At 50.3% G+C, this 21,455-nt stretch overlaps 1 protein-coding gene across 3 annotated transcripts in view; it reads right to left on the minus strand.

Annotated features, from left to right (window-relative positions):
- The window catches only part of FGF12 (fibroblast growth factor 12), a 740,173-nt gene extending 721,135 nt beyond the window's left edge, over window positions 1-19,038 (minus strand). Inside the window, exons 1-2 of one of the 3 annotated variants that reach the window (XM_086944638.1) lie at window positions 18,925-19,038; window positions 18,612-18,780 (exon numbers count right to left, since the gene is read on the minus strand). In XM_086944638.1, coding sequence (XP_086800764.1) covers window positions 18,612-18,663 — 52 coding nt within the window. In that variant the 5' untranslated portion in view covers window positions 18,664-18,780; window positions 18,925-19,038. Of the gene's footprint in view, window positions 1-2,098; window positions 2,401-18,611 lie in introns of those variants that run through there. The other 2 variants (XM_086944637.1, XM_086944639.1) reach the window with 2 other exon arrangements.
- Window positions 19,039-21,455: the final 2,417 nt, after the last annotated feature.

A 21,455-nucleotide genomic window follows, 5' to 3' on the forward strand; every position in this document is an offset into this window, starting at 1 on the left:
CACTGACTCTGCATGAGTGACACACACAAAGTGACTGGCTCTGCATGAGTGATATCCACCGAGTGACTGACTCTGCATGAGTGACATCCACCAAATGACTGACTCTGCATGATGCATGAGTGACATCCACCAAATGACTGACTCTGCATGATGCATGAGTGACATCCACCAAATGACTGACTCTGCATGAGTGACATCCACCAAACGACTGACTCTGCATGATGCATGAGTGACATCCACCAAATGACTGACTCTGCATGAGTGACATCCACCAAATGATTGACTCTGCATGAGTGGCATCCACCAAGTGACTGACTCTGCATGAGTGACACCCACAAAGTCACTGACTCTGCATGAGTGACACACACAAAGTGACTGGCTCTGCATGAGTGACATCCACCAAGTGACTGACTGTGCATGAGTGACATCCACCAAGGGACTGACTCTGCATGAGTGACGCCCACAAAGTCACTGACTCTGCATGAGTGACACACACAAAGTGACTGACTCAGCATGAGTGATATCCACCGAGTGACTGACTGTATAACTGATACACACTAATGTGACTCTGTGTAAGTGAAACCCGCCAAGTGACTGATCCTGCATAACTATCATATGGTGTAAGAGGAAAGTCATGCCACGTCAGCCGTGTGGTTAGCGACATTTGAACCAAGTGTCACCCATGCAGAGTCAGTGATAACCCACTCACGCCCTGGCATTGAGCAGTCTGTGCAGGGCTGTCGTGTGCACAGCTCTGTATGAGTAACATCCACCAAATGACTGACTCAGCAGGGCTCACACATGGTTAAATGTGACTGACTACATGGCTTGTGTATGATTAGATCTATATGCCTAACATCTGTTTGCCTCAGCAGACCTAACATGTGATCGACCCTGTAAGCCTAACATCACATGTACATTATACAGCGTACCTGACATATGAACGACTCTTCACGCCAAATCTAACATATGACTGACTCAGCACACCTAACATGTGATTGACATGTGACAGACTCTGCATGTGCGACAAGTGACTGATTTAGTATATCTGGCATGCGACCGACGCTGCAGGTGACTGGCTATGCATGACTGATGAGACTGACTCGGCAAACCTGACATGTGATTCGCTATTCATGGCTGACATCTGACTTCATGTCTGCCATGTGACTGACTCTGCATGCCTGACATGTGACAGGCACTGCTTGCTTCTCATGTGACTCCCTTGTGCATGGCAGACAGGTTACTAACAAAGGATGCCTGCCAAGTGACAGACTACATGCCTGGCATGTGACTGACTCAATGCAAGGCATGTGGCTGACTACATGCCTGACACTTTGCGGACTCTGCATGCCTGCCATATGTGACTGACTCTGCATGCTTGGCATGTGTTTGGCTGCATGCCTGGCATGTGGCTGACTCTAATTGCCTGACATTTGTCTGGCTCTGCACGCCTGACATATGTGACTGACTCTGCATGCCAGGCAAGTGTCTGGCTGCAGCCTGACATGTGGCTGACACTGCATGCCTGACCTGACACGTGACTGACTCTATATGTCTGACATTTCTTGCTGCATGCCAGGCATGTGGCTGACTCTGCATGTGTGACACTTGTGACTGCCTCTGAATGCCTGACATATGTGACTGACTGCATGTCTGGCATACGTGCCTGGCTCTGCATGCCTTGCATGTGCCTGGTTGATTGCCTGACATGTGGCTGACTGCATGTGTGACATGTGACTGACTGCATGCCTGACATATAAGACTGACTCTGAATTCCTGACATGTGACTGACCCTGCATGCCTGACATATGTGACTGACTGCATGCCTGATATATGTGACTGACCCTTCATGCCTGACATATGTGACATACTGCATGCCTGACTGGTTCTACATGCCTGACATTTGGCTGACTCTGCATGCCTGACATATGTGCCTGACTCTGCATGCCTGACATATGTGCCTGAGTGCCCGCCCATCCCGTCGGCCGTCCTCCGCTCCCACTGCCGCAGCGCACTGCCAGCGCTCGCATCGATCCCGGCCCCCCCGCCAGCACTGCAGTGCCCCCCCTCCACCCCCGGCCGGGCCCCCGGGCCTTACCTTTGCTCTCCATCCTCGGCCTCGGGCGGTGCCAGGAAGTTGCGGGAACTTGCAGGAAATGTGCGTCTTGCAGCAAAAATCCGAAGCCACCGGCTCGTCCCCTTCAGTGGATGGGGCGGAGGAGGGTGGGGGTCCTGGGCCGGAGCGCTGCGGTCCTTGGGAGAGGGAGAGGCGAGAGGGGCCCCTGGAGCGGAGGGGCCGGGTCAGGGCAGCGCTGGTCCCTGCTGCGGGAGCTGTCCACGGGGCTGGTGCTGCAGCCGGCGAGCGCGTCCTCTCAGCCTATCTGCCAGCCATGGAGAGACAGCCCAGGCTGAGAGGGACGGCAGCCGGCAAAGCCCGGGGTGGAGCGAGGGTGGAGGCAAGACCCGGCCCGGAGCGCCCTGGGCTCTGCCTGTGTGTGTGAGAGAGAGGAAGGGAGAGAGAGGGAGATAGAGAGAAAGAGTATGTGTGACAGAGAGAAAAAGAGAGAGAGGGGATGGAGGGAAGACCCGGTCCGGAGCGCCCTGGGCTCTGCCTGTGTGTGTGTGACTGAGAGGGAGAGAGAGAGTGTGCATGAGACAGAGAGATAGAAAGAGAGAGTATGTATGTGTGTGACAGAGAGGGAGAGAGAAGAAGAAGAGAGAGAGTGTGACAGGCAGAGAGAAAGAGAGATAGGAGAAAACGACAGTGAGAAAGAAAGAGAGGGAGAGAGAGAGAGAGACAGAGAGAGAGAGAGAGAGAGAGAGAGAGAGAGAGAGAGAAAGAGAGAGAGAGAGAGAGAGAGAGAGGGAGAGAGAGAGAGAGAGAGAGAGAGGGAGGAGAGAGAGATGGAGAGAGTGACAGACAGAGAGAAAGAGAGAGGAGATTGAGAGAGAGAGAGAGAGAGAAAGAGAGAGAGAGAGAGAAAGAGAGGGGAGGAAAAGGAGAGAGAGAGTACTTGTGTGTGAGAGAGAGAGAAAGAAAGAGAGACAGAGAGACAGAGAAAGAGAGAGAGAGAGAGAGAGAGAAAGAGAGATAGGAGAAAACGACAGTGAGAAAGAAAGAGAGGGAGAGAGAGAGACAGAGAGAGAGAGAGAGAGAGAGAGAGAGAAAGAGAGATAGGAGAAAACGATAGTGAGAAAGAAAGAGAGGGGAGTGAAAGAGAGAGAGAGCAGAGAGAGAGGGGGTGAGAGAAAGAGAAAAACATGAGAGAAAGTGTTAGAGAGGGAGAGAGAGAGCGAGAGAGAGAGGGAGAGAGAAAGAGAGAAAGATAGAGCGAGAGAGGAAGGGAAGGTGTATGTGTGTGAGAGTGTGTGTGAATGTGCTTGTGTGTATAAGAAACAGAGAGTGTGTGTGTGATTGAGAGAAAGAGTGTAGCTTTGTGTGGGTCTGAGAGGGAGTGTGTGTGTGTGTCTAATTGTGTATATGTGAGAGAGAGAAAGTGTGTTTGTGTGTGTCTCTGATGGAGAGAGAAAGGGACATGGCCAACAGAATGCGGGCTGTGCCACGTGTGCCATTTCCCCACACGCATAACCACGCTTTTCTGACCAACGCATCGGCCTTAACCACGCATAGGGGTGGTTAACCCCTTCGCTGCGGGGTGTTTTTCCCCCACTGTGCGGGGAGGGGGGCCGCGCGCCGCGCCGCTGTACTTGCGACTAGCTCGGCTCATCTTGAGGCACAGTGCAGCTGCACTCATGATGAGCGGACCTCGTCACAACCACACCCGTTTTTGAACGTTCAGCACAACGGGGTAATTATCCCCACATGCGAACGTACCAACGGTCATGATGAGCTCAGCTCGTCATGAGTGCAGCTCAACCGTGCCTCATGACGAACTGATTTCGTCATGAGCATGGAAGAGGTTAAGGCAGATATCGCTCTAGTGTCCCAGATGGGCAGAGAGAGGAAGTGTTGGAACAGGAAGCTCTGGGCGTGGATATGTAAATAGAGATGGGGCCTGGTTTGGGTGTGGGTCATACTCGGTTTTAGGGTTCAGGGTAGAGGGTTTGGGGCAGTCTTTTAAAAAGGGGGCAGAGTCTTAGGTCTCTGTGCAGACGAAGGGTGTTGGGTAGGTTTGAGGGATGGGTGTGGGGGAGGGAGTTTTTAGGGGCGGGCATCAGATTCAGGGCTCAGGGAGGGTGAGTCGGGTCATTTCTTTTAAAAGGGGGCAAGGTGTTAGGTCTCAAGGCGGAAGAAGGGGTAGGAGTAGTTTTAAGGGCAGCACAGTGGTAAGTTTTGGGGCTCAGGTCGGGGGTCGGTGTAGTTTTTGGTAGGGGGCAGGGTTTTAGGCCTCAGGGTGGGAGGAGGGGAAGGGGTAGTTTTAAGGGCAGTGAGGGGTAGTTTTTAAGCCTCAGGACTGGGGCCGAGGTAGCGGGGATAGGATTTTAGGGCTAATGGTGAGGAGGGGATTCGTCTTCACCACACATATCCCTTTACCAATCATGCCTTTGCAACAAAATTGCGTGGTAAAGGCATGCGTGGTTGAGATGCATTTGTGGTCGGGACCACATTGTAGATGCACATGTGGTTCAGCCATGCATGCCTTTGTCATACAACTGGTCCCCGGGGCTGTAGGGGTGGGATGGAGGCCCCAAAATAAATTTCATCTCAGCTTCAGGGAGGTGGCTTTCCCCGTTGGCCATACGGACCCCCGTATTAATGTTTATTTTTGCTTGAGAATGTGGCATTACCTGGGGCTAGGGTGCACCGAGCTGGGGACCCCACATTATTTGCAGATTTTTCCCTGGGGACGTTGCGGTCCCAAGGGCACGGGGGTTGCAGAGACGGCAATCCCCGCTTTTTTTTCTAATCAACCCTCAGGAGCTGGTGGTCCACGGGGCTCAAAGAGTCCAAGCCCCCCCCCCCACCGATTTATGTTATGCATGTAGCCCCAGCGAGGTGGTGGTCCCCCAGGCCTGGGGGGTCCAACTGTGGTTGTTCTTGGGGCAATAAGCATCCCCAAGAGGATGGCCCACGGGGCCACGCCCCCCTCCTTTTTTATCAGAATATCCCCAGGACCTACTCAACCCGGGGGCCAATAACCAGTGAGGCGCAGGAGTCCACACTTTCATTTTTTGTTTTGATTTTCAGCTGGATCCATATATTCTGCTGAAAATGTAAAAAAAATGTTTTTTGGCTCTGTGGGGTTTCTGGGGAACCCCCACCCCCAAAAGAGGCCTAGGGGTTCCGAGTGTTTTTACCCTACCCCCCTTCTTTCTTTTTTTAAAATGTTTTTTTAATGACTCAGTTCAAGCCGAGTCCATACAGCAGTTCGGGCTGTAACCTGCCTGAAATTTTCCAGGGAAAATAACATGGGAAAAATGTGTTTTGAATCAATCAATCAGCGCTACTCACCCGCTAGGGTCTCAAGGCGCTGTTTTGGGACCGCCTCCTTTTCCTTGGCCCCTGCTTAACAGATCACCCCAAAACTTTCAAGACAGTAGCTGAAAAAGCGTCAAACTAGTTTTTAAAATTTTGCAAGGATTCATCAATTGACGCCAAAATTATTGGCAGAACAAAGGAGCTCGCTCTATGAAAACTACATACTGACTGTACCTACCTATTGATAACCATGCTTGTTCTTACCAGACCCTCAGATGGGCCACTTCCCAAGGGGTGATTTAAATTATTATATAGTGGGGAGGAGAGTGCACATGGCCACCCTCCCTAGGCCACTTTTGGTCCCAGTGAGCCCATTCCCTGGGGCCCAGTCAACAAAATCAAAGTGCAGAGGTTCACACAGCCTACCCACACAGTCCAATTTTATCCCCTGGGACTCCATCCCCAGGGGTCTACCGATGTACAGGACAGAGAGGAGGGCTGTTGAGGGCTGATTTCATACCTGGGACACCATCCCCTGGGGCAAGGCCCCTTTTAAAAAGGGGGAGGGGCTGTGTGTCCCCACTTTTGGGCTGGTTTGTGCCCTGGGGACCCAATCTTCTGGGGCCTAACCTTATAAGAAAAAAGGAAGTGTGCCACTGGCCCTTCTAGGATGATTTTGGCCCACATGGCCTCCCTTCTGAGCCAAGTATGTGCATAGGGCTTGTACCCCTTATTGGCAGGGCCATGGGGGATGGGTCCCCAGGACTAAAATCATCCTAGTGAGGGGGTTCATATGGCCTCCTCTCCCCTTATCAATTGACTAGACCATGGGTGGTGGGGTCCCTGGGGCCAAATTGGCGTGGGAAAGGGGGCAATGTGCCCCCTCCCCATTTAAAATATATCCTGGCCCAGGGAGATGTGGTCCTTGTGGCCAAAATCAGCCCGGGGAGCAGGGCTGCGTGTCCTCTTTCTCCATAAATACAGCAAAGGACCCCAGGGGATGGGGTCCCCAGGGAGAAACTTGGCCCAGGGAGATGGCCACATACCTCCCTCCTTCCCTAAGAAAATGTGGCCAGCCACAGGGGATATGGTCCTAGTGACTGAATTTGGCAAGGGGAGGGGGGATACATGCCCCCTTCATGGGTCAGCTGCCATTGTGGGTTGGCCAAAAGGCCTGGTGGTGTTGGGTTTGGCTGGATACAGGACTAACCTGTTGCTGTGTGCAGCCGGAGGTCATATGTGGTGTGGGGTTGGCTGTATTTGAGGGGTTGGCCACAGGACCTTGCCACAGGCCAGCCCCTGTGGCCAACCTTCCACTATGCATGGCCTCTATATTAGGCAGTAGGGAAACTGATGTGAGTCCTTAACCCCTAACATGCTTGTGACTCAGCCACTCCATCACCAGCCACGGGCGCGCTGTGCTCATGACGGAGTCGTTCTGTCATGCCGCGGCTGCTCTGCCCACGCCTGTGCAGGCGAATTAGTGAGTGGGCGGAGCCATGACGGAACCATTTAGTCATGTGGCTTGTGATGGAGTAGTTCCATCACAAGCATGGCGGTGCCGCGCGACCCCCCCCCCCCAAGCACCACAGTGGGTTAAGTGATTACACTGATGATAATAAGGCAACTGTTTGAGAAGACTTAGTTAGTTAGTTAGTTAGTTAGTTGACAACGGAAGTGTTCAACACTTCCGTTGTCAACAGACGCAGCAGTGCGGAATAGCTGAACGAGTGAGGTCCGTGAAAAAAAGCGAGTCCGAAAATGCAAGGGTTTTTAAGGAAAGGGGAGGTTCATGGAGAAGCGTCAGCTAAACGCCTCATGCAGGACAGATAACTAAGATTTGGGTTGAACTCCGAAGTGACTCTTCTAAAACAGTTGCCTCATTATCTTCAGTATAATCACTTAAGGACTCACATCAGTTTCCCCACTGCCTAATATAGAGAGCTGTTCAGGCATGCAGAATTGGTTAAGAGACAAAAAATGGGAGATCTTCCCAATGTGTTGTTACTAAGGAGCCCTGATGAGATCCCATTGAGAAATCTGTGCGGCTTGAAACGCGTCGGCAATGTCAACTTAAAGATGCCAAATTTGATATAGATGCACGCATAATTCAGGAAATAATGGACTGAGTTGTAGGAACGCCAAAGAAAATACAGTGGTGTCTTTTTGAACATATATGATACATTGGTTTTGTGTTATATTTATGTTCATGATGTTAAATAAATGTCAGTGTTATTTGTGGTGAATGTTTTAAATGTTGTATACATTGTGTATGTCATTTGATATGTGTTTTTCTATAAGGATGTGAGTTCCTTACACAAAACGAAATAGAATTATTGAAAAAATAGGGTGAATAAATAACCCCACCACTAAAGGAATATAGTGTGGTTGTTGTATTTAAATTAAGTAGGATACCAGGTTTCCCCTTGTTTTTGCATTTATAAATGGCCCTACCTGGGTCTGTCTGTTGGGCCTGGCCCCCTTGTTTGTTCAACTGTGCAGTAAGCTGGCATCCTCTGGACTCTGCCTGAAGAGAAACTAAAATACAATATGATAGTTTGTATTTCAGGCAGAGCCTGGGTGAGTGTTGCAGAAGCCCTCATTGGAAAGTGCAAGCTCTCCCCTCCCCGTCCCACCCCATCCTAAGACATTATCACAAAGTGGGGAACAAGAGAAGGAGCACAGACCTGTCAGTTCATCGCTGCAGACAGAGCATCGTCTTCTTCTTTTAAAACTTGTGGCCTTGGTTAGGCATGAGTACCTTCATCTTTGTAGTCAGCCGGGCTCACACTGTCATGTCTGTTACAAAGATTGGAGTCTCAGTCAAACAACAAAAGAGTGTCGTATGTAGCGAATATGTGTGCACAAATGCAGAGGAAAAAATAGACCTTAATAAATCACATTAGAGTTTATAAGGAAGCCCTCACTCACCACCCTGGGTGGTGACATGCTTCATCATCGGGCCCACCAGGAGAAGCCGAATGCCTCCCTGGTGTGCTACAACGCCAGAATACTGCCGAGCTGGTTTTTTCGTGACAGTGATGTGAAAAAGTGTAGGTTAAAAATGTCAAGGTGGTGTACCACACAAAAACTTTATTCAGTGGTCAGCCTGACATGGTTAAAAGGTATGTGTGGGAAATTACTAAATAATGGTTTGGATATTCCCACTTAAGTGTTACAAAGATTGACCAAGAACGCTATAGTTTAAATCTGAGCCCCTGAGCAGGATTTCAAGAGCATCACTCAGCTGCACTTTATGCAGTCTGAGGCTCAACTGTTCTAAACGTCACTGACTGATTGTATAACCTTGGAGGATGAATGTCTGCACATTCGGCAAAGCTGTGTTCATGGACCCACAGGCACATCTCTCTCTCTTTCTCAAAGGACACAGCTTTCAGCTTGTCCTGACTTCCTAATGAAAATGAGTCTGCATTCTGGGGCTCATGGGACTCTTAATTTTGTACTTCCCTTTATAAATATTTGATTGAAAAGTTCCCATTTGTAAAGCAATTGTGGATAAAAAAAGCACAACTGTCCACATGTGGCACAATGGACGTGGATGCACTCGGCTGCGGTGCACGCCTGTCCTCTCAATGCTGCCCATGGTGTTCATGTTTGTGAGGTCATTTCCCATTTCTACTCTCCATCTGGTACCTGTCTTTCTGGAAGTAAGGCTTGAACCGACCCAGCCCATTCTGTGCTTGTTTACGGGTTGAGGCGTGTGCCGCGGCTCGGCTCCCAGTGATCTGTCTATTTATGGACTTATTTACAGGAGGCTTTGGTGATGCCGGCCTCTCGATCACATCAATAAGGCGACACAAAGCCTCCCTGCCTGCCTCTCCATGGCCTCATAGATATGGAGTGAGGCGCTGCCTTGCCTCACTCTGCGTCAAGGAGGAGGTCCATGGGTGTTGCGGAGGGTCAGATGCTGCAGGAGGACTGAGGTGCACTGGCAGAGGTAGGAGTTTACCCTCCCCCACCCGCAACTCATGCAAGCCACGACTGGGTATACCCCAGGTCTAACAGACCATGGGGATTAACTCCCTTGGCCTCTTTTCAAACTTGAGGGCCCAATGAGAGAAACAGCTGGGCACATTAGAAGATTCCTGCTGGAGAGATGCTTGTATGTCCCCAGGGGTACGGCTTATGACTTCACGGCTCCTACTCATTCAGCTTAAATACTGACATAGGGCAGTGGCGTAACAAAGGGTGGGTGGGCGGTCCGGCCCAGTGTGGCACAAGTTTTGGAGGCGGCGGCCTCCCCCTTTCTTACCTGCGACTGCACTTCAAACGCAGGATTAGTTCGGCAGCACCCCCCTTCGACTCTCTTACGCTCGCCGCGGGGCAGCATAGACTGGGACTGCCACGGGCAGCAAAAGGCCTAGCTATGCCACTGACACAGGACCTACCTTAAACCCATGAGACTGTGGTGGGCAAATACATTATCTGCACCTGTTTCTTCAGTTGCCCAGAGGGACAGAGCACTTTGTCCACATGGTATGGGAATGCCAATGCACATTACAGGCCACATATATTCACAGCTCTCTTAAGGTTTTCTGGGGTAAAATGGAGCCATCTCCATGAGTTGCATTATGGGGTTTTGTAGAAGACTTTGGGTGAAGTTGAGGGCACAGCAGCTTTTTTGGAATTGAAGCTATGGTCGCCAACAAGGACATCACAAACAGTGGCAGTCTCTGATCCCCCATCCATGGGCCGTCGGCAGGTGGCAATGGACTGATGCGCAAAGCAAGAAGCGCTGATATACATGTCTAGGGGTTGTCCTCAGAAGCGCTAGAAAGTTTGGGGGATGTGGTGGCCATTTCATGGTCCAGGAGCATGAGTTCCTGGATTTCACTGGCAAGCGGCTTCATTGTGATGGCTCTGTGTCCTCTGTGTTGTCCCTTCTTGTTTTTAAAACAATAAACTGTGGTTGTGTAAAAAAAGACAGCAGACCGCAGCAGACCGCAGCCAGACCGCAACCAGACCGCAACCAGACTCGTACTCGGACCTCCACGGCATGAGCACATGACCCAACACCTACGCAGCCTTCACTGGCTCCCCATCGAGAAAAGAGTCACTTTCAAACTCCTCACCCACACCTATAAAGCCCTCAACAACATTGGACCCAAATACCTCAACGAGAGAATCTCCTTCCACGCACCCAAGAGAAACCTCTGGTCCGCCGACCTCGGCCTGGCAGAGGTCCCCCGCATCCATATAAACAAGACCGGAGGAAGAGATTTCTCATACGTCATTGCAAAGACCTGGAACAAACTCCCGGTGAATATCAGACGCTCCCCAACCATGTACACGTTCAGGAAGCACCTCAAAACTTGGCTCTTCGTATGATCTGGAGCCGTCTTCTTCCCCTCCCCCTAGCGCCATAAGACCCTCATGGATGAGTAGTGCGCTATATAAACCCCTATTTGATTGATTGATTGAATATTATGTCTACTTCTCACTGAAGCTTTATTCAGGATTCAAGACAATGGACGCTGAAGAAAAGCGCCCTGTTTGGGGGTCTTCCCACTGGGGGGGTGAGGCTGGCTCTCACTTCTGTCAGGAGTTTGTTTCTTCACAGGAATGATTACGAGAGAGCGCTCTCCAGGACAACTGAGCATCAGGCGAACATGTTTATGACTGGATAAGTTTGTTACACATTTAGGGGCAGATTTATGTTAACTGGCGCATCCCTCGGGATGCGCCAGTTAACATGCGCCACAGTGCGCCACAGCTACACCACCCATGGTGCGCAGCATTTATGATGCGGCGCACCAAGGGGCAAAAACGGCACAGATGCGTGACGCATCTGTGCCGGAAATGTGACGCATTGCTAGAGTTGCGTCGCAAGCGCGACGCAGCTCCAGCAATGCTCTGGGGGGGCCTATTCTTTCAATGCTGCCTCAAGCCTTACGCCTGCTTCAAGCAGGCGCAGGGTTTTGACGCAGCATTGCCCTGAAAGTGACTGAGTGAAATCTCATAGATTTCACTCAGCCACTTTCAGGAGGCGTTCCTGCGCAGGAACGCCCCCCCTGCACAGGAACGCCTCCTCATGGCGCAGTGCTGTACAACGTGACGCATCTCCTAGATGCGTCACGTTGTAACTAGGGCGCAGGGATGCGCCACGTTTCCGTGCCGTTGCGTCACGCAACGGCGGCGTAAACGTGGCGCAAGCCCTTCATAAATCTGCGCCTTAATACCTATGGTTACTTAACCAGGCAGCAGTGGTGTGAACTGAACCCACTACTGAAAAGCAAATCCCACATTATGTGCAGAGCTTGGGCATGTCTGTAAATATTGGATCTGTGCACAGTGCAGACAGGTGATTTTGTCCAAAAGAAGGCACTTGTTTCACAGCCAGGTCCTTGGGAGAAGCAGCAGTGAACATACCTATTTTATTGACAGTTTATTTTTCTAATAACCATTTGGGCTTTTCCTTGTTAGCCTTTTACCTCTTCCAGCACAGCACCCCTCAGTGACAACATCCCAAAAGTGTTCCAGCTGTCTCACCACTGTCACTGACACACTGACCCACCACTATTCTTTCGAGTCTGTGCACAATGATGAAAACTGTGCATAGAGGACAGAGTTGTTGCACACAGACAAAAATACTCAGAGGAAACATTGGCCAGGGTGTGTACCTGGAACGGGAGTCACATGAGGGGGTCTAGCAAGGCAGGCTGCCTCTGCCTCACCCCCTCCATCTCAGCTGGTGACTCCAGAGAACTGACTGACCAGTGCTCCGGGATTGCTCCACTCGTATGTGATGCAAGCTGCATTTCTGAGAATATATTCCTGTTGGAACTGTGGGATAACAGTCTCATAACTTTGGACTGAAAAGGAGAATTACTCATGGGAATTTGTTTCAACAACTCAGGCGGTTGGGTGTTCACTGCTGAGGTCAGTGTGAGATCAGAAGGTTGCAGAGTTGATTGAGCCTTTCATCTTTCCACAATTTGTATAATCAGAATTAATTTTGCTTTGGTTGTGATGACTACATATAGGAGTGTTCTAATTAGAAACTCTTCTATGGGTAAAAGGTCAGTTGAACCCTAAAGTAAAGGGGTTGTGAGTTGGGGGTGGTATCTTCAGACCTGCCAACTCACACGGTGCCACTGTGTGTCGCAAGATTTCAGCTGCCTTCACATGGTCAGCCGGTGAGGAACCAAGGAAGGTAAGCTGGAAATAGCAGCCGTCTCTGACAGCTGCAGGCAAGCAATGGCCATTAAGGAGCATGAAAACACCCCAGGGCGTCAGCGGCAACCTCAGCGACCCGTTGAATTTTTATTTTTAGGTCGAGCCTGGGGCAGCACACCCTCTGGTCTACAAGGCATGCTGTATTGAGTTAAGGATTTGAAGCTCCGCCCACTCTCCGCCCATATTTTTCTTTGGCTTGTGTTGTTGTCCTCTGTAAATGCTGTCTTCTGATTCGTTAATAGGCTTGTTAGTCCCTCCTTAGTACCGCCTTGTCTTCATTCGTAACCTCCCTTGAGGACTGGCCCTTTTACTTGTGTTGCAGCATGGTATGTTTTATTTTATCTGTACGCACTATTTTCTTTAATGGCTTTTGCCCTACTGCAGGCACGGCGTGCTCTCCTTATATGCAGAGCGCCATGCGTGCTTTCACTTTCCAAGCAGCCAGGACAATGGCGGCCGCTTCTTTGCAATTCCATAGGTCTCATATTTAGGAGAGTTTTATTGATTGGTAACAGATGTTTTTTTGTAAAAGCCGCCATGCTGCGGTTTCACTTTAATAGCGGCCGCACACCTTTTGTTAGACACAGCTTTTTTAAAGAAAGGGACGCGGCCTTCATGCACATGAAAGTGCGGCATGGGGGCTTCGACAACAAAAAAGTATTTTCAATGCAATAGGTCTCGCATTTTCGGGAGTTTAGGCTGTTGGCATTTACAATGCCAATAGCTCAAACTCTCGCATATGCGAGACCGATTGCATTGAAAATGCTTGTTTAAGATGGGGCTTGGGAGGAGAGGTGGAGAGCAGAGCACAACCTGTCTAGGGCACACTGCCCCGCCAACCTGAAGGCCTGCCCTTTCTTCACACAGTGAAATGTATTCAAGCAGGGCCACTAGCATTAAGCAACAGGGGAGGGCAAAATGATATGGCAGGGTTGAGTAAAGCAGGAAGAAAAGGCAAATTATGCAACATAATGCAGCCCATTTTGTGACAGTATTACTTCATTATTTTATTATTTTTACACTTGTTATCACTCTCTGGGCATTGGTTGCACCGCATTAGTACCATTTTAACGCCATAAGATTGCAATAAGCACAGAAAAGTGATCATTCATGCTTTGTAGGGGGCCGCCTTCTGAGCACCAAAATAAGTTGCTGCCTTTTTGGTGAGTTTTGAACTCTTTGCGGTAGAAATTTTTTTTGTTATTGCTAAAATCCGCTAATTATGCTGTAGATGATGGATTATGTGGCAAATGCAGTAAATCTATAACTATACAAAAACACCATGGGCGGACAATTCCTTAATTCCAGTGCCCCTCTTCATAAAATTGTGGGTCTCTATCCCGGGGTCCGGTTTGCAGCTACTCACAAGTCCACGAGGGCCAGTGCAATGCCCCCAGCGGGGACACCAGGTCCAATTGGACAATGTTTACAGGGCTTACCGCCAGTGAGAGCCGCCATCTTGAGAGGGATAAGGGGTTTACAGTCTAGCTGCAGGACGCCTCCCGCGGTATTTAAATCCGCTACTTTCCACAGCGCGTTGATTACTATTGTGCTGTCTTTTCACCCCTGAGGCGGAAGCCGGGGGCTCTTCTGTTCTATCTGCTACCACTATCTTTTAACTGTTTTCCATTACGCAATTTTAAATCGCCGCTTGCCTTTCAATTAGCTTACTTACTTGTTTGGATTCCTTAGGTCACATTGTTAGCCCGCAAAATCCCCCAACACCGATTCCTGCGCAGCCGAATCGGGGCTGGCGCTGAGAGACAGAAACAGGGCTTACCGCCAGTGAGAGCCGCCATCTTGAGAGGGATAAGGGGTTTACAATCTAGCTGCAGGACGCCTCCCGCGGTATTTAAATCCGCTACTTTCCACAGCGCGTTGATTACTATCGTGCTGTCTTTTCACCCCTGAGGCGGAAGCCGGGGGCTCTTCTGTTCTATCTGCTACCACTATCTTTTAACTGTTTTCCATTACGCAATTTTAAATCGCCGCTTGCCTTTCAATTAGCTTACTTACTTGTTTGGATTCCTTAGGTCACATTGTTAGCCCGCAAAATCCCCCAACACCGATTCCTGCGCAGCCGAGTCGGGGCTGGCGCTGAGAGACAGAAACAGGGCTTACCGCCAGTGAGAGCCGCCATCTTGAGAGGGATAAGGGGTTTGCAGTCTAGCTGCAGGACGCCACCCATCCTCCTCAACACCCTATAAATTCCTCATGTCATCACGTCCGCGCAGCGGGCGGCCCAGCGGACGCGCCAAAGGCAAGCACGTCTGCGCCCGTCCGCGCCCAGCCGGGACCAGGGGCCACCCCCCCTGATTGTCTCCTGCAACAAAGGCTAGTATACAATAAGGACTCCCTGCTTTGACCTTGTCCCCCCACACCATTATGCTGCCTACACCATCTCCCCCCTTTGGAGATTCCTCATACATGGCCTTACTGTAACCTTGAGCTAATCAATCCCCCCACCCATCTAGGCTCCAAGGACTACCAATTGTTTCTCCTTAACTGTCGATCTCTCTCTAAACATAGCTTGGAGATATCGTTGTTGTTGGAGGAACATATACCAGTTGTGGTATTTTTAACGGACACTTGGCTCACTCAAGATTCCCAGTTTGGTGTAGTACAAGCCCTCATTCCCGGCTATCAGATAGCCCAATTAGATCGCCCGCAGGGCAAAGGCGGAGGGCTCGCTATCATCTATAAAGGCGTCTATGTATGTCGCTGCCTAACGGAGTCCATTGCGGACTGTGAAAGTCTCCCCTTTGTCATTGAATTTACACCCAATAATAGCCTCTCTGGCTTTCTCATTTACCGTCCCCCTGGTCCTATAAAAAAAATTCTGGCGGATCTATCAACTGTTGTGGCAGAATTAGTTACTTCCCCTTCAAAACTACTGGGAGATTTTAATATTCATTTCGACAATATGCTAGACACTACTGCCACGGGAGTTACAACCAGCTTAGCCGCTATGCAATTAGAGCAACTGGTTCTAGGTCCAACACACATCAAGGGTCATCTCCTAGATCCAGTATTTAGTAACAGTAAACACCTAAAGGTGGGTAGTATTAGCCATCTCCCCTGGACTGATCATTTTTCAATCCCTCAAATCTGGTCCACTCCCAAAATCTTACTTTCTACTCCCCTTTCACGTACAACCCAAAACTGGTCAAAGCTCAATACAGACAAATGGACGAGCAGTCTTACTGCCACCAATCCTCTACTTTCTCTTTGTCCTTGCGCCAATAATAAGCTATTTAACAACTGGATAACAAGCTCTTTGGACTCTGTACTTCCCTACTGAACCTCTGGCCCTAAAAGGAAACAAAAAACTGCACACTGGTACTCTGAAGAGCTCAGGGAAAAAAACGTCTCTGCAAAAGACTAGAAAGGAAGTGTCCCTTATCCTATGATTCTACGGATAAAGCGACCTATAGGGAAGCCGTCAGGAATTATAAACACGAAATTAGATTTAGACAATCTACACACTATACGGAAAAGATCAAATCGGCCAAATCTAAGCCTAAAGAAATCTATCAGATTGTGAAAACACTGACCAGGCTGCCATCTCCATCGCCAGGCAATGACAACTCATCCTCCCGATGCGAGGAATTGGCCAATGCCTTCTTTCTAAAAGTAAATACAATCTATCTTTCCTTCTCTCACCCGGAAACAGATTTCTCCCTGTAAAAACCCGATCCACCGATCAAACCAGAGGCCTCCTACCATAACAACTATTTGAACCATTTCCCAATGCTGCATCTCAACACCCTTGAGTCCTTAATAAACCAAATCAAATCAGGCTCACTCTGCGACCCTGCCCCCCTGATACGTTGATCCAAGTCAATAAAGCCATCCTTCCCACTCTATTGGAGCTATTGAACTCGTCCATCACAAGTAGGATAGTCCCACAGGCCTGGAAACATGCCATGGTCCGAGCATTGTTAAATAAAACCACTCTTGATCCAACGAATTTTAACAACTATCGTCCGATATCACTGCTTCCCTGGGCAACCAAGATCTTAGAGAAACATATCAACATCAGTGTAACTCAGTTCTTCGAGCACAACCATCTGCTCGACACCTCCCAGACAGGCTTTCGCCCAAAACACGGCACGGAGACAGCTTTGCTGGCTGTGACAGAAGAGACAAGGTGGATACTCGATCAGGGAGGGTCAGTGGCAGTGATCCTCCTTGATCTGAGCGCCGCCTTCGATACGGTTAACCATAAAATACTTTTAAACCGCCTCCTCGATATGGGAATTTCGGGAGAAGCCCTGGTGTGGTTCAGGTCTTTTCTATCTGACCGAACCTTCCAGGTCTTTGAAAGCACATCAGTCTCTTCGAGCAAGCCTTTGGGATGTGGGGTTCCGCAGGGCTCTTCACTGAGCCCTACGCTCTTTAATGCCTACATAAGATTGCTGGCTGGAATTGTGCGCCTGCATGGTATTAACATCATTACCTATGCGGTCGACACCCAGCTAGTGGTCTCTCTTGCACAAAAGAGCAACCCATCACCGCAGTCCAACTTAACAACATGTCTGGAACAAGTCAAGAGTTGGATGACTAAATCATGTCTGAAGCTCAATGATGATAAAACCAAGCTAATGCTCATAGGCCCTCCAACTCTCTCCACCCTAGAGTTGTCATGGCCTCTGAGCATGGGCACAGCCCCCACCCCTAGAGACAACATCAAATGCCTGGGGGTGTGGATGGACAAATCATTGACCTTCGACACGCAGGCAACCAAAGTCTCTGCAACCTGTTTCGGCCTCCTAAGGATGGTAAAAAAAATCCTGCCACTTCTTCCCTTTGAGGCCAGACAGATAGTCATACAAGGCTTAATTCAATCTCGCCTTGATTTTAACAATGCTCTGTTCCTTGGGGCGCCAAAGTACACCCTACAAAAACTGCAGCGCACCCAAAATTGTGCAGCTCGCACATTGCTTGGCACCCCCCGCAGAACCTCAATACAACCTGGTTTAAGAGTGCTGCACTGGCTCCCCATTAAAGAGAGAGTTACATTTAAATCTCTGTGCATTGCACATCAGGCCTATTGGAAATCAGGTCCAGAGATCAGCCACTCCTTGGTATCGCCATACAAACCTACCAAAGCTCTCCGATCTTCACATGCCTTCCTAGCCCAAGTCCCAAGGATTCACAGAGCGAGGGCCGGAGGTCGATCCTTCGCTTATAAAGCCCCGAAAATATGGAACATCTTACCACTTCATCTTAGAGCAGATTCCAACCTGCTGAGCTTTCGCAAGCAGCTTAAAACATTTCTTTTTAATCAATAGGGTCGCCACACTCCTCTTCTTCTCAGAGCACTGATGGTAGTTTTAGCGCCTGGACGCCTCAGGGCAGCTGTTAGCGCTTAATAAAAACGATTTTCATTTCATTTCATTTCAATGTGCAGAAAAGCACCTCATAAAATCATACCTGGGTCTGGCACATGGACGGCCCGGCTCCCACTTTACCCCAGGGAGAATGTGGCTAGCTTCTTCCAGCCTTTCCTGTTCCCTCCCACCCATCCGACCCCCAAGCCACACCCATGGCATTCACAGCACGTTGTCAATGGCACTAGGGTCCGGAATATGGGGTATAACTAGCAGGGCTCGAGTCGGGGTACCACGCGGGTGGACGGCGTCCCCCCACTTATTTTATCAGGGAGACGCCGCCCCCCCCCCTGCCAAACAGCTGGACTTCACTCTTTGACCTTTCTAGGACGAGGAGCGCTGCACCTTTCGTGACGTCACTTCGTGTCGACTTCACTTCCGGTGACAGCGCCCCTCCACTTCTTTTTTTATGACTTGTGCCCTGATAACTTACTAGTGAAAAAATGAGCCACTTGCTCCGGGTCTGCATGGTGGTTTCCCAGGTCGGGGACCGACCCCCACATTTGCACGCGCAGAGTGCATTTACCATCACACAATCAGTTACTCCAGCGCCGCGAATGACCGCTTCTCTGCGCCTTCCATCTCGTAATAGGCCCCCTTCACAGAGTGCACGTTATTTCGAACTATCGGTGCGCACTTACCTCCGGATGCCTTTTTCTGGTCGCTCTTCGGCCACATTGATTGTTTTGACATTTCAGCCTCCCTCGAAGGATGTCACACCACGACCTTCCCTGCACCACTGGAAGGGTGTAGCGCCCAGGCAATGCCGGTGCCTCCTCGAAGGATATCACACCACGACCTTCCCTGCGCCTCTGGAAGGGTGTAGCGCCAAGGGAATGTCGGTGCCCCTCGAAGGATGAAACACCACGGCCTTCCCTGCGCCTCTGGAAGGGTGTAGCGCCAAGGGAATGTCGGTGCCCCTCGAAGGATGAAACACCACGGCCTTCCCTGCACCTCTGGAAGGGTGTAGCGCCAAGGGAATGTCGGTGCCCCCTCGAAGGATGAAACACCACGGCCTTCCCTGCGCCTCTGGAAGGGTGTAGCGCCCAGTCAATGCCGGTGCCTCGCCGAGTAATGACAAATGGCAACTTCCTGTGAGGTGCAATAACTTTGTGTCCCCCCCCCCCTCCCCCCCACACACACACACGCCCTTTCAGCTCAGAGTGCAGCGGCGGCTCCTTGTTCTGGCCCCAGGTGTGAGGCGCCGCAGATGCCTCTGAACGCAGTGACTGAAGTCCAGCAGGTTTTACCAGAAATACAGAGCCGCGAAGTCCTTGCCAAGCGCCTGGGGGGGTCTGGCCCTCCCCTGACCCACCTTGGCCTTCCTCAGGGTCAGGGCGAGCGCCTCCTCTCACCAGCAGGAGGCATGTCAAGGCGCTTTTTTCTTATAGAATGTTTTACTTTTATATCGACGTTAACATGAGCCCACACACATTAATTGTGTCTTTTTTTCACAATTAGATGAACCAGGGCTAGCATGGACCTGTATTTAAAATGGCTAACATCTGGCTGTCATCTTGTTTCATATCATATGTGTTTCTTTACATCCAGGCGAAACTGACTCCAAATTCCATGTGTGATGTGTTCCTGTTGTTCTTGTGAAATGTTTTCTTTGACGCGATCGAAGCTAGCTCCAATCATAGCAAAGAACTCTTCTACATCGTCTGAGAGTGCTCTAGCCCGAGAACACCACCCCCCATCCCAAGAACTCTGCGACTCCCTGGCAGACGTCTTCAACAAGATATCCACCCTCTATAAAAACTTCAAACCCCAACCCAGTGACCTCTACAGCCCCCTCGCTCTCACTACAGCCAACTCCAAGCACCCGCTCACCACATGGGAGCAGCTCACCACACAGGACATCAAGGCTATCGTGAACTCCGTCCACTCTGGAGCACCCACGGACACCTATTCTCGTCACTTCTTCAATCTCTGAAGCGAGAAAATTAGCAACAAACTCACCTCCATTTTCAATGTAGCTGTCACCATGGCCACCTTCCCCGAAGTATGAAAACACGTAGAGCTCAAACCTCTCCTCTGAAAACCCTCTGCTGACCCAGGTGAATTCAACACCTACTGCCCAAGCTCTCTGCTCCCCTTTCCCACCAAAGTTCTTGAGAAAGTCATCAACCGACAACTTACTGAACACCTGGAGAACAACAATCTGCTGGACACCTCCCAATCCGTAGTGTGAGCCAACCACAGCACAGAAACTGCCCTGATCGCTGCCACTGATGACATCAGAACCATCCTCGACTGAGGAGAAACAGCGGCCCTGACCCTACTCGACCTCTCAGCAGCGTTCAACACCGTATCTGACCACACCCTGATCAAGAGGAGACATCTTCAAATCAGGATCGAGGAAGATGCCCACAAATGGATTTCCTCCTTCCTCAAAGGAAGGACTCGGAGAATCCGCCTACCACCTTTCACCTTTCACCTCAGAACCCAAGAGCATCATCTGCGGCATCCCTCAAGGCTTATCAGCAGGGCAGGACTGGCCGTATTGAGCATCAGGTGTTTACCTGGGAGTCTGGAAGGGTGGGGGGGGGGTGGTTTTGCAGCGGTGAGGGACGGTTTTGTTACTGGGGGACAGTTTTACAGCAGGGCTGCAATATCGCCCCTTAGTAACAAAAGTAGCAGTGCTTCACCCTTGCCCCGCTCCCCCTCCCTGGGAGCTTGTCTGACAAAAGTGCCAGGGCTGCTTTGGGTTCCCAGACCACCCTCCTCATGCCTCAGCCCCACCCTGTTCAACACCTACATCAAGTCCCTGGCTAAGATGGTCAGAGCCCAAGCTTCATCATCATCTCTACGCCGACGACACCCAGCTCATCCTCTCGCTGTCAGAAGACCCCTCTACCACTAGGACCAACTTCCATGCATGAATGAATAGCGTTGCAGACTGGACGAAGAAGAAGACCCCTCCACCACTAGGACCAACTTCCACGCATGAATGAATAGCGTTGCCGACTGAATGAAGAACAACTGCTTAAAGCTCAACATGGACAAAACGGAAGCGCTGGTCTTCCGGAGCAACACCTCTCCTTGGACGACACCTTCCGTCCTCCTCCCCTGCCCTGGCCCCACCCTCTAGGCATTGGCTGAAGCTACCATGAAGGAGGCTCTATTTCCTACCTCGCCACTAAGTCCTGGAATGACCTTCACCTCGGAACCTCTCCCTCCCTCCTGCAATTCAGAAAGAGACTCAAGACCTGCCTCTTTGACCGAGACCACCCTCATCAGCAAGATCCGAGTGCCTGGATACCGTCATGGGTGATTAACCGCGCGCTACAAATCCTGTTTGATTTGATTGGTTTGATACTGGGAGAATGTATGAACTTTATGGGCCCTGAATTTGCACAAAGAAAAGCGCTCCATCAGCTGCAAGGTGTTACCTCGTGGTTCAATCACCCTGGGGTAAGGAGGGCCGACCAGTAGGTGTCTTGCACTATGGGATGGGGTCACCACTGTGACATTTGAACCCT

The sequence above is a fragment of the Lissotriton vulgaris genome, chromosome 11 (assembly GCF_964263255.1).
Source record: "Lissotriton vulgaris chromosome 11, aLisVul1.2, whole genome shotgun sequence".
Taxonomy (NCBI): Eukaryota; Metazoa; Chordata; class Amphibia; order Caudata; family Salamandridae; genus Lissotriton; species Lissotriton vulgaris.